This window comes from Scyliorhinus canicula, chromosome 13 (genome assembly GCF_902713615.1).
Source record: "Scyliorhinus canicula chromosome 13, sScyCan1.1, whole genome shotgun sequence".
Lineage (NCBI taxonomy): Eukaryota > Metazoa > Chordata > Chondrichthyes > Carcharhiniformes > Scyliorhinidae > Scyliorhinus > Scyliorhinus canicula.
In genome coordinates, this window is record NC_052158.1 from 52,444,123 (window position 1) to 52,457,397 (window position 13,275).

A 13,275-nucleotide genomic window follows, 5' to 3' on the forward strand; every position below is an offset into this window, starting at 1 on the left:
AAGGGCAATTTATCATGACCAATCCACTTAACCTGCACATCTTTGGACTGTAGGAGGAAACCGGAGCACCCGGAGGAAACCCACGCACACACGGGGAGGATGTGCAGACACCGCACAGACAGTAACCCACGCGAGGAATCGAACCTGGGACCCTGGAGCTGTGAAGCAATTGTGCTATCCACATGCTACCGTGTTGCCCGTAATTTACACTATCTCAGTGTATAATACACCCCATCAATTTCAGTGTAAATTACATGTTGTTTCTCACCTTGTTGTGATAATATTTGTGTTCATATTCCTCGATGGGTTTCCCGTCCAGCAGAATCTCCCCAGACTGGGGTTGATAAAATCTCTCCAGCAGGGCCACTCAGGTCGTCTTCCCCCCGCCTGAGGGACCCACCAGGGCCGTGATCTCCCCGCGCTTCAGCTCAAAGGACACATTCTGAAATAAATAAAATTGTTATAAGTAACAGATCAACTTGGAGTAATACTGGAGACAGAATACGTGGTCTAGAACTGGCAACGGACAGGCAACTTGTTCATCATCACGCATGCCTGAATCAGGCTGAAATCTGGTACAAAAGGATAGAGGTCAAGGTTTGTTCCTCATCCTAAACTAGAGTGAGGAATAAAGAAAGAAACCACTGGAAATTCAAAATAGGTTGAGGAGGTGGACAGACAGCCAACAACAGTTAAACACTAAACCTTGAGGGAATTGATTCTGGAAATAAAGAGCACAGGATGGAAATAGAATCAAGAAAGTGAACATCCCAATGACGTGAAAAAGGGTGGACAGTGAAAAGAAGCCTTTTGAGACTCGTCTTTTTGTAATCTCAGTTCTCATTCAAAACCTCATTACCTGATCTCAGATCTAATTGGAATCTCCTCTAATATTACCATTAACACCCCCATCTAAGATCTCATGAGGATTTGGGGCAGCACTGTAGCATAGTCGTTAGTATTGCGGCTTCACAGCGCCAGGGTCTCAGGTTCGATTCCCGGCTTGGGTCACTGTCTGTGCGGAGTCTGCACGTCCTCCCCGTGTCCGAGTGGGTTTCCTCCGGGTGCTCCGCTTTCCTCCCACAGACAAAGATGTGCGGGTTAGGTGGATTGGCCACGCTAAAATTGACCTTAGTATCCAAAAAGGTTAGGAGAGGTTATTGGGGTAAGGGCATAGGGTTGACGTGAGGGCTTAAGTGGGTCGGTGCAGGCTCGATGGGCCGAATGGCCTCCTTCTGCACTGTATGTTCTATGTATGTCTATGTATCCACTGTGATATACTTTCAGTATCTAATCTAAGACCAGCAGGAAAGGTGAGCCACAGTGAGGATGAAAGGAGATGGAGTGAGAGAGTAATTGCGAGATCAGCTGGAGGAGTGAGAGGATTGCAAGGAGAGATGGAAAGGCAGAGAGAAACTGAAAGATACAACGAGACCAGCAGTAGGTCTGCAAAAAAGATCAATATGTGAAAACACAGGAAATGGGCAAGTGATTGTCTGTTCTATTGAAATCCAGGCATTCCTTTCAAATCAGGAGCTGGAAAATTAAGAATTTAAACCGGGTCATGAAAGTTAAGTGGGACGTCCGGTGAGAGCACGTAGGTAGAGGTCGTACGTTAGGTGGCTCCTGCTGGAGTCTTTGTTTTTGGGTCTATGCCCACTCTCAGGGGTACTTTTTGGAGCTGTTGTGTGAAGTCCAAAGGAGTGGGTGGAATGTCGAAGTTCCAAAAGAAAGGTCAGGGGAAGAAGGGTCCAAGTGATAGTCCACCAGGAGTGCTGCTGGGAGTCCAACAGGAGGAAAGATGGTGGGGGCTGGTTCTTCGGATGGGGTCACACCCATCACGGTTGAAACTCTGACTGAGGTGGTGTTGGGGGAGTTTGAAAGGATTTTCGCCAAACATTTAGAGGTGCTTCGGAAGGAGATGATGGCTTTGCTTAAAGAGTGGGTGGAGGAGGCACTTGCCCTGATAAAAGTTGCATTAACAAAGATGCTAGTTGAGGTACGGGAGCAAGGAGAGAAGATGAAGGGGATGGAGGAGGCATTACCACAACCAGTTCACCTCAATGGGTGAGGAGCTGCGGAGGGTGGTGGAGGTCAATAAAGGGCTAACAGTCAAGCTGAAGGACCAGGTGTAGATGGTGGGGGGACGGGATCAAAACAAGGTGAGGTGTTTGCAACAGGAAGTAGATGGTGGATTCTGGGAGGGGAAGTGGGGGTCAGCAGCAACAAAAGGATGGGGTGGCAGTAGAAGGGTGCTTTTCTGAATGGAAAGCTGTGACTAGCGGCATTCCACAGGGATCAGTTCTGGGACTTTTGTTGTTCGTAGTGTAGATAAATGATTTGGAAGAAAATGCAGCTGATCTGATAGTAAGTTCGCAGACGACGCAAAAATTGGTGGTGTTACAGATAGTGAAGAGGATTGTCAGAGGATATAGCAGGATATAAACTGTTTGGAGTCTGGCGGAGAAATGGCAGATAAAAATCCGGAGAAGTGTGAGGTAATGCACTTTGGAAGGTCCAATGCATGTAGAAATTACACAGTAAATGGTAGAAGTCTTGCGAGTACTGACAGGCAGAGAGATCTGGGCGTGCATGTCCGCCGATCACAAAGTGGCAACGCATGTGGATAAGGTGGTCAAGAAGGCATACGGCATACTTGCCTTCATTGGCCGGGCATTGAGTATAAGAATTGGCAAGTCATGTTGCAGCTGTTTGGAACCTTAGACCACACTTGGAGTATGGTGTTCATTCTGGTCGCCACACTACCAGAAGAATGTGGAGGCTTTGGAGAGGGTGCAGAAGAGATTTACCAGGATGTTGCCTGGTATGGAGGGCATTAGCTATGGATGGAGGTTGGATATACTCGGTTTCATCTGACTGTAATGACAAAGGTTGAAGACCGACCTGATAGAAGTCTAAAACATTATGAGGGGACGGACAGAGTGGACAGTCAAAAGCTTTTTCCCAGGGTGGAAGAGTCAATTACTAGGGGGCATAGGTTTACGATGCGAGGTGCAAGGTTTAGAGGAGATGTACGAGGCAAGTTTTTTTTACACAGAGGGTAGTGGGTGCCTGGAACTCACTGCCGGAGGAGGTGGTGGAAGCAGGGACGATAGTGACATTTAAGGAGCGTCTCGACAAACACATGAATGGGATGGAAATGGATGGATACAGACCCCGGAATTGCAGAAGATTTTAGGTTAGACGGGCGGCATGGTCGGCACAGGCTTGGAGGGCCGAAGGGCCTGTTCCTGTGCTGTACTTTTCTCTGTTCTAAATGGGATTCCTGTATGGAGGAATTGGGCTAGGCCGAGGTATTAATTAAATAGTTTGTATCTGTCTTTACCATGGAGATAGATGCTGTTCAGGATCTGGAGAAAGAGGAGGTAGGTCAGACATTAGAAGGAAGTATTCAAAATTGATAAGGAGGAAGTGTTGAATAGTCTGCCGGTATTGAAAGCTGGCAAGGCAGTGGGACCGAATGAGATGCATCCAAGGATATTGAAGGAAGTGAGAATGAAAATTACAGGGGCGCTGGCCATAATCTTCCTGTCCTCTAATACCTCCGCTGGCAAAGCGTTCCAGGCACCCACCACCCTCTGCGTAAAAAACTTTCCACGCACATCTCCCTTAAACTTTCCCCCTCTCACTTTGAAATCGTGACCCCTTGTAATTGACACCCCCAATCTTGGAAAAAGCGTGTTGCTATCCACCCTGTCCATACCTCTCAATTTTGTAGACCTCAATCAGGTCCCCCCTCAACCTCCGTCTTTCCAACAAAAACAATCCTAATCTACTCAACCTTTCTTCATAGCTAGCACCCTGCATACCAGGCAACATCCTGGTGAACCTCCTCTGCACCCTCTCCAAGGCATCCACATCCTTCTGGTAATGTGGCGACCAGAAATGCACGCAGTATTCCAAATGTGGCCTAACCAAAGTCCTATACAACTGTAACATGACCTGCCAACTCTTGTACTCAATACCCTGTCCGATGAAGGCAAGCATGCTGTATGCCTTCTTGACCACACTATCGACCTGCGTTGCCACCTTCAGGGTACAATGGACCTGAACTCCCAGATCTCTCTGTACATCAATTTTCCCCAGGACTCTTCCATTGACCATATCGCCCGCTCTTGAATTAGATCTTCCAAAATGCATCACCTCACATTGCTTGTATTGAACTCCATCTGCCATTTCTCTGCCCAACTCTCCAATATATCTATATTTGCTGTATTCTCGGACAGCCCTCCTCGCTATCTGCAACTCCACCAATCTTAGTATCATCTGCAAACTTGCTAATCAGACCACCTATACCTTCCTCCAGGTCATTTATGTAGATCACAAACAACACTGGTCCGAGCACGGATCCCTGTGGAACACCACTAGTCACCCTTCTCCATTTTGAGATGCTCCCTTCCACCATTACTCTGTCTCCTGATGCCCAGCCAGTTCTTTATCCATCTATCTAGTACACCCTGAACCCCAGACGACTTCACTTTTTCCACCAACCTGCCATGGGAAACTTTATCAAACGCCTTACTGAAGTCCATGTATATGATATCAGCAGCCCTTCCCTCATCAATTAACTTTGTCACTTCCTCAACATTCTATAGGTTTGTAAGACATGACCTTCCCTGCACAAAACCATGCTGCCTATCACTGATAAGTGTATTTTCTTCCAAATGTGAATAGATCCTATCCCTCAGTATCTTCTCCAACAGTTTGCCTACCACTGACGTCAAGCTCACAGGTCTATAATTCCCTGGATTATCCCTGCTACCCTTCTTAAACAAAGGGACAACATTGGCAATTCTCCAGTCCTCCGGGACCTCACCCGTGCTCAAGGATGCTGCAAAGATATCTGCTAAGGCCCCAGCTATTTCGACCCTCGCTTCCCTCAGAAACCTGGGATAGATCCCATCCGGTCCTGGGGACTTGTCCACCTTAATGTCTTTTAGAATACCCAAAACTTCCCCCTTCCATATGATGACTTGACCTAGAGTATTTAAACATCCATCCCTAGCCTCAACATCTGTCATGTTCCTCTCCTTGGTGAATACCGATGCAAAGTACTCATTAAGAATCTCACCCATTTCCTCTGAGTCCACGCATAAATTCCCTCTTTTGTCCTTGAGTGGGCCAATCCTTTCTCTAGTTACCCTCTTGCTCCTTATATACGAATAAAAGGCTTTGGGATTTCCTTAACGCTGTTAGCTCTCTTTATTGCGCGTTTGAGATTTGTCCTACTTTCCTGATATTCCTCCAAAGCTTCATCAGTTTTAAGTCGCCTAGATCTTATGTATGCTTCCTTTTTCATCTTAGCTAGTCTCACAATTTCACCCGTCATCCATGGTTCCCTAATCTTGCCATTTCTATCCCTCATTTTCACATGGACATGTCCTCCCGCAGTATGGCTATAATATTCTCCTTCACCAGTAATGCTACTCCCCACCCCTTTTACATCCCTCTCTCTCTCTCCTGAAGCATCTTAATTCTCCAACGTGGTGAAGGCTGGTTCACTCAGCGAATGGTTAGGATCTGGAATGTACTGTCTGAGAGTGTGGTGGAGGCAGGCCGCCCATTACCACCGGGAGTGGGAGAAGACAGGAGGGGGACAGCTGGACCTGCGCCCCTCACCGTGGCAGAAGAGGACCCTAGACATGATCGGCAACTCGGAGGAAAGGGAGGTCGCTGGGGTGGAGTTTGACCTGGGCGAGGAAGTTAGACTCTGCTGAGTTGTGGTTCCCCATGACATGTGTGTTCACGCCCACAGCAGAATCACACCACCCTAACCCGTCCCACACCAACCCAGCCCCACCCTCACCCTACACCCCCACCTGCAGCCCACTCATGCGTCTTGTATTGTGTCTTGCAGGCTGGAGATAGGCGGGTCCAGCTGGCATCCCCAACCCCAACCAGTGCCACAGTCGGAGCCCTACTGTGAGCTGAGCAGTGACGGGGAGAGCAGCCGGATACCAGCCCTTCGGACTCAGGACACCCCAGAGCTCGAGTCCAAGAGATGATAGTGATTTACATCATGGCCTCCACCATCCCAGAGACACTTACCTAGGTTGGGCATTTTAGTGAAGAGGCTCCTGGGACATTGGTACTCACCATACAGCTGCTCTGGTGCAGCAGGTGGAGGTAGGAACACTCTATGGGCGGACGGTTGGAGGGCAGGCCGACCCCAGGAACTAGTTATCATCCAGACAGATTACAGGCTTCTGGATCAGACAGTCCAATCAATCGTGGAGATACAGTCGCACAGCCAGGGACTACATGAGGGGTTGTCGGCGAGCATCCAGCTCCTGCAGGCGTAATCCAATACCTGCAGGAGTCCAAGCACATACAGCAGGAGGAGGTGGTGCCAACAATACGTGCCACCCAGGCGGCCAACACTGCAGAGGTGGCGTATGTGGTGGAGGCCTTGAGGGCGAGGGCTTCGGAAGCAGCATGTCCAAGGCGTGGGACATTCTGTGCAGGTGCTGGCCGAGGCCCAGGACAGGGTTACCGACTCACAGGTGACCATGTACCAGAGCCACCTGGAAATCGCAGCGGTGCTCCTGAGCATGGCCCAGTCAAGACAGGCAATTGCTGGGAACATCAGCAACATTGCCCAGGCTGGCCAACTTGCGCAGACACAGAGGGGTGGCTGAGCCCCAGAGGGAGATGGTGCAGTCAATGGGTTACATGGCGCAGTCCACTCCCTATGCTCCATGGCCACAAGATTGCGGATCCAGGTGAGACCAGAGCGGGCCTCCAGGATTGGCAGCGCCAGGTGGAGGAGCCTCAGGGGTTATCTCTGTTCACAGAGGGAGGAGGTGGTGATGGGGCCCGTGCCGGTGACTGCCACAGAAGTAGTGCCAGAACACCGCAGCACCTTAAACTCCCCCCATCTATTCTTGGCACATCTGGTGGGCAGCGGGCGGAACAGATTGGCACAACGCACCCTGGGACACAACAGCAGCAGCCGTTCAGGCCAGGTCGCTCCAAGAGAATGCCGTCAACTGGCCACAGAGCGGGAATCACAGCAGGCCGCCTCCACACCTGCTGTACCATCTGGGGATCCACCTAGATGTAGCCTAAGGTCCCATAAGGCCAGAAAGTTAGACACCATTAAAGTTGACACGGGTATCGGGCACAGTTTAGTTATGCATACATACACGGAAGGTAGGGGCAGGAGGCCACCTTTTGGCCCTTCGAGCCTGCTCCACCATTTATCACGGTCATGGCTGATCATCCAACTCAATAGCCTAATCCTGCTTTATCCCCATAGCCTTTGATCCCATTCTCCCAAGTGCTATATCCAGCCGCCACTTGAATATATTCAATGTCTTAGCATCAACTACTTCCTGTGGTAATGAATTGCACAGTCTCACCACCTCTTTAGGTGAAGAAATGTCTCCTTATCCCTGTCTGAAATGGTTTACCCTGAATCCTCAGGCTGTGACCCCGGTTCTGGGCACACCCACCATCAGGAACATCTTCCCTGCATCTACCTTGTTGAGTCCTGTTAGAATATTATAAGTCACTATGAGATTCCCCCTGATTCTTCTGAACTCCAGCGAGAACAATCCCAACCGAGTCAATCTCTCCTCATATGACAGTCCCGCCATCCCTGGAATCAGTCTGGTAAACCTTCGCTGCACTCCCTTGAGAGCAAGAACATCCTTTCTCAGAAAAGGAGACCAATACTGCGCACAATACTCCAAGTGTGGCCTCACCAATGCCCTGTACAATTGCAGCAACACATCCCTGCTTCTGTACTCAAAACCTCTTGCAATGAAGACCAACATACCATTAGGCTTCTTTACCGCCTGCTGCACCTGCATGCTCCCCTTCAGTGACTAGTGCACATGGACACCCAGGTCCCACTGCACACTCTCCAATTTTCAACCGTTCAGGTAGCAATCTGCCTTCCTGTTTTGCTTCCAAGTGAATACCTCACACTTATCAAAATTATACTGCATAGAACATACAGTGCAGAAGGAGGCCATTCGTCCCATAGAATCTGCATCGACCCATTTAAGCCCTCACTTCCACCTATCCCCATCATCCAATAACCTCTCCTAACCTTTTGGACACTAATGGCTATTCAGCGTTTAACCTGCGCGTCTTTGGACTGTGGGAGGAAACCGGAGCACCCGGAGGAAAACCTACGCAGCAGACCGGAGAACATGCTACCGACGTCTGTACTGGGTCTCTCTCTCTCTGTGTGTGCGTCTCTCTCTCTCTCTCTCTCTCTTCTCTGTCAGTTCTGTGTGTTCTCTCTCAATCTCTCTCTTTGTCTGTGGTGTGTCTCTCGGTGTGTGTGTGTGTTGCTCCCTCTGTCTCTCTCTCGTGCTCCCTCGGTCTCTATCGCTCGTGCTCCCTCTCTCTCTCTCTCGTGCTCCCCCCCTCGGTCTCTACCGCTCGTGCTCCCTCTGTCTCTCTCTCTCGTGCTCCGCTCTCTCTCTCTCTCTCGTGCTCCCTCTGTCTCTCTCTCTCTCTCGTGCTCCCTCTCTCTCTCTCTCTCGTGCTCCCTCTCTCTCTCTCTCGTGCTCCCGCTCCTCTCTCTCTCTCTCGCCTGCACCCGCTCTCTCTCTCTCTTCTGTGCTCACGCTCTCTCTCTCTCTCTCGTGCTCCCGCTCTCTCTCTCTCTCTCGTCTGCTCCCGCTCTCTCTCTCTCTCTCGTGCTCCCGCTCTCTCTCTCTCTCGTGCTCCCGCTCTCTCTCTCTCGTGCTCCCGCCTCTCTCCTCTCTCTCGTGCTCCCCCCTCGCTCTCTCCTCGCTCTCGCTCTCGCTCTCTCCTCTCGTGCTCCCTCTCTCTCTCTCGTGCTCCCGCTCTCTCTCTCTCTCGTGCTCCCGCTCTCTCTCTCTCTCGTGCTCCCGCTCTCTCTCTCTCTCGTGCTCCCGCTCTCTCTCTCTCTCGTGCTCCCGCTCTCTCTCTCTCGCCCGCTCTCTCTCTCTCTCGTGCTCCCGCTCTCTCTCTCTCTCGTGCTCCCGCTCTCTCTCTCTCTCGTGCTCCCTCTCTCTCTCTCTCGTGCTCCCTCTCTCTCTCTCTCGTGCTCCCTCTGTCTCTCTCTCTCGTGCTCCCTCTGTCTCTCTCTCTCGTGCTCCCTCTCTCTCTCTCTCTCGTGCTCCCTCGGTCTCTCTCTCTCGTGCTCCCGCTCTCTCTCTCTCTCTCGTGCTCCCGCTCTCTCTCTCTCTCGTGCTCCCGCTCTCTCTCTCTCGTGCTCCCCTCTCCTCTCTCTTCGTGCTCCCGCTCTCTCTCTCTCTCCCGCGCCCGCTCTCTCTCTCTCTCTCTCGTGCTCCCGCTCTCTCTCTCTCTCTCCCGCGCCCGCTCTCTCTTCTCTCTCTCTCTCTCCCGCTCCCGCTCTCTCTCTCTCTCGTGCTCCCGCTCTCTCTCTCTTCTCGCCCGCTCTCTCTCTCTCTCGTGCTCCCGCTCTCTCTCTCTCTCGTGCTCCCGCTCTCTCTCTCTCTCGTGCTCCCGCTCTCTCTCTCTCTCGTGCTCCCGCTCTCTCCTCTCGTCGTTGCTCACGCTCTCTCTCTCTCTCGTCCTCCCGCTCTCTCTCCTCCTCCCGCTCTCTCTCTCCTCCCGCTCTCTCTCTCCTCCCGCTCTCTCTCTCTCTCCTCCCGCTCTCTCTCTCCTCCCGCTCTCTCTCTCCTCCTCCCGCTCTCTCTCTCTCTCGTGCTCCCGCTCTCTCTCATGTCGGTTTCACAAAAGCACAAGTGAACCGCGCCATTCGGAACTCGATCCATTGGAGGCTGGGAATCGCGGAGGTCCCACAGAATACCGGGTCGGGCCCGCTAATGACATGCAAGCACTGTTTATTGTACGTGCGTTCAGGAACACATGGACCCCTCTGTCGAGGCGATGGAGAATTGCAATTTTGGAGTCGGAACCTATTCTCCACCCAATCGCATTTCACAGTTTCGGATAAGCTCACTGGATTCCACTTTACATGCCCATCAATATCTGATCTTGGGACTATATTGCGTTTAACCTCATTTAATCTTACCTTTAAGGCCTGGACGTCGGGTCTTGTTGGGTAGGAGAAGGACACGTTCTGGAATTTCACATCTCCTTTCAGTTGCTCAACTACCAGCTTCCCATCAGTGGGAACACTGGATTTCCGGGTCCAGATATTCAAAGACTTCTCTGCTGCTCCCACTGAATGAGTCATCTTGGAGTAAATGTAAATCAAGGTCTATTTAAAATGAGAGAAATCAGCATTAATCTGAATGCATCCATCCACTTCCTCAGAAGACTGAGATAAATCACCACTCAGAAATACACACCAACAACTAACATACAAATTAGGAGCAGCAGTAGTTTATTTGGCCCCTCGAGCCATAGAAACACAGCAATACACATACACATAGTAACAACACAGAATCCCCATGGCCAGTATTTCTAGTTTGACATTAATTAGCTGGAGGTGGGACTGCTGCACCTTAGTCATGAGGATGTCCCGGCTCACAGCGCTGGCTAGGTTTGCATTTATTGCCCATCTCTAATTGCCCTTCAGAAAGTGGTGGTGAGCTGTCTTCCTGTACTGCTGCAGTCCTTGTGGTGTAGGTACATCCAATGGGCTGTTAGGAAGGGAGTTCCCGGATTTTGCCCCAGCGACAGTGAAGGAACAGCGATATGTTTCAAAGTCAGTATGGTGAGTGACTTGGAGGAGAACCTCCAGATGATGGTGTTCCCATCTACTGCCCAATAATCAGGACCTTGAAACCATTGTCGATTGTAATAAAAACCCATCTGGTTCATGAGGGAAGGAAATCTGCCATCCTTACTGTCTGAGCTAATTGGAAACGAGGAGGGTGGCCATTCGAGCCTGCTCCGCCATTCATGGATGATCATCCAACTCAATGGTTTTAATTCCCCCATATCCTTTGATTCCCTTCGGCCCAGTGCAGATCTTTTTTTTAAAATATATTTTTATTGGTTTTTGTAATTATTTCAACAATATATCTTGTATATATGCACAGTAGCACTGATATAGATACACAGAGAAAAAGAAAGAAAACACACAAATGGGGTCTACAAATAGTGTGCATAACAATGAGGATAGAAAATGAAACCAAAAATAAACAGACCAAGAAATCATGTGGGGCAGACAGTTAGTTATGTCTCCTGAGACGGAACCTATTTATAGGTATGGGAGCCCACGGAGATCGGCTGCCACCGGCATATAGCTTCACTCCGACTTTCACTGTTTCCTGCTACTTAAACGTACCTGGGTGTACATGTTCAGCATCAGCCAGGAGTATTTTGTTCTTGCCGCTGTGGTCGTCTCCCTGTGTGCCCTCACCTGTTTCTACTAGCATCCTCCTCCCCTGACCTCTCACCATCCCATGTATCCCCTCTCCCATTCCGCTCTTTTTTCCGTGTCTGTTTTGTTCCTTCCGCCTTTGCTTATTGCTTGCTGGTTATGAACAGGTCTTGGAACAGACTGGGAAATAGCCTCACGTGTTGTAGAAGCTTTCTTCTGACCCCCGAATGCGGCATTTTTTTCTCCAGTTTGAGAACCTCTGCCAGATTGGACAGCCAAGTCTGCATCCCGGGTGGCGCTGCCGATTGCAGCCAAGCAGGAGTCTTTCGGCGAGTGATAAGGGAGGCAAAGACGAGGGCATCTGCCCCTATCCCCAATAAAGAGCTCTGGCTGCTTTGAAATCACAAAGACTGCCGCTATTGGGCACAGCTCCACCTTCACTCCCACAACGTGGTCTCAAAGAAGGTCGTCCAGAGCCCGGCAATTCTGGGACAGGACCAGAACATGAGGGTGTGGCCAGCCAGGCCTCCCTGGCACCATTCGCATTTGTCCTTCACCGGAATAAGGTGGGCGAGCTTGCGGCATGGGTTAGCACCTGGGACTTCGCTGTCGTGGCCATTTCGGAGACATGGTTAGAGCAGGGCGAGGAATGCAGGTGCCAGGGTTTAGATATTTCAGTAAGCTCAGGGAAGGTGGTAAGAGAGGGGTAGGGGTGGCATTGTTAGTCAAGGACAGTATTACAGTGGCTGAGAGGACATTTGATGACGACTCGAATACTGAGGTAGTATGGGCTGAGTTAAGAAACAGGAAAGGAGAGGTCACCCTGTTAGGGATTCTCTATAGGCCTCCGAAAAGTTCCAGTGATGTAGAGGAAAGGATTGCAAAGTTGATTCTGGATAGGAGCGAAAATAACAGGGTAGTTGTTATGGGGGACTTGAACTTTCCAAATATTGACTGGAAACACTATAGTTCGAGTACTTAGATGGATCTGTTTTTGTCCAATGTGTGCAGGAGGGTTTCCTGATGCAGTATGTAGATAGACCAACAAGAGGCGAGGCCGTATTGGATTTGGTACTGGGTAATGAACCAGGACAGGTGTTAGATTTGGAGGTAGGTGAGCATTTTGGTGATAGTGACCACAATTCGATTACGTTTACTTTAGCGATGGGAAGGGATAGGTATAAACCGCAGGGCAAGAGTTATTGCTGGGGAAAGGCAATAATTATGCGATGAGGCAAGACTTAGGATGCATCGCCTGGAGAGGAAAACTGCAGGGGATGGACACAATGGAAATGTGGAGCATGTTCAAGGAACAGCTACTGCGTGTCCTTGATAAGTATGTACCTGTTAGGCAGGGAGGAAGTGGTCGAGTGAGGGAACCATGGGTTACTAAAGCAGTTGAAACACTTGTCAAAAGGAAGAAGGAGGCTTATGTGAAGATGAGACGTGATGGTTCAGCTGGGTCGCTTGAGAGTTACAAGTTAGCTAGGAAGGCTCTAAAGAGAGCAAAGAAGAGCCAAGCGAGGACATAAGAACATAAGAACTAGGAGCAGGAGTAGGCCATCTGGCCCCTCGAGCCTGCTCCGCCATTCAATTAGATCATGGCTGATCTTTTGTGGACTCAGCTCCACTTTCCGGCCCGAACACCATAACCCTTAATTCTTCAAAAAACTATCTATCTTACCTTAAAACATGTAATGAAGGAGCCTCAACTGCTTCACTGGGCAGGAATTCCATAGATTCACAACCCTTTGGGTGAAGAAGTTCCTCCTAAACTCAGTCCTAAATCTACTTCCCTTATTTTGAGGCTATGCCCCATAGTTCTGCTGTCACCCGCCAGTGGAAACAACCTGCCCGCATCTATCATATCTATTCCCTTCATAATTTTAAATGTTTCTATCAGATCCCCCCTCATGCTTCTAAATTCCAACGAGTGCAGTCCCAGTCTACTCAACTCTCCTCATAATCCAACCCCTTCCGCTCTGGGATTAACCTAGTGAATCTCCTCTGCA

The 13,275-nt window shown here is 50.0% G+C and overlaps 1 protein-coding gene across 1 annotated transcript in view; it reads right to left on the reverse strand.

Annotated features, from left to right (window-relative positions):
- Positions 1 to 262: 262 nt before the first annotated feature.
- Positions 263 to 13,275, reverse strand: part of LOC119975866 (antigen peptide transporter 2-like) — a 118,030-nt gene continuing 105,017 nt past the window's right edge. The window contains exons 7-8 of the mRNA XM_038815753.1: positions 10,004 to 10,192; positions 263 to 442 (exon numbers count right to left, since the gene is read on the reverse strand). Coding sequence (XP_038671681.1) covers positions 368 to 442; positions 10,004 to 10,192 — 264 coding nt within the window. The 3' untranslated portion in view covers positions 263 to 367. The remainder of the gene's footprint in view (positions 443 to 10,003; positions 10,193 to 13,275) is intronic.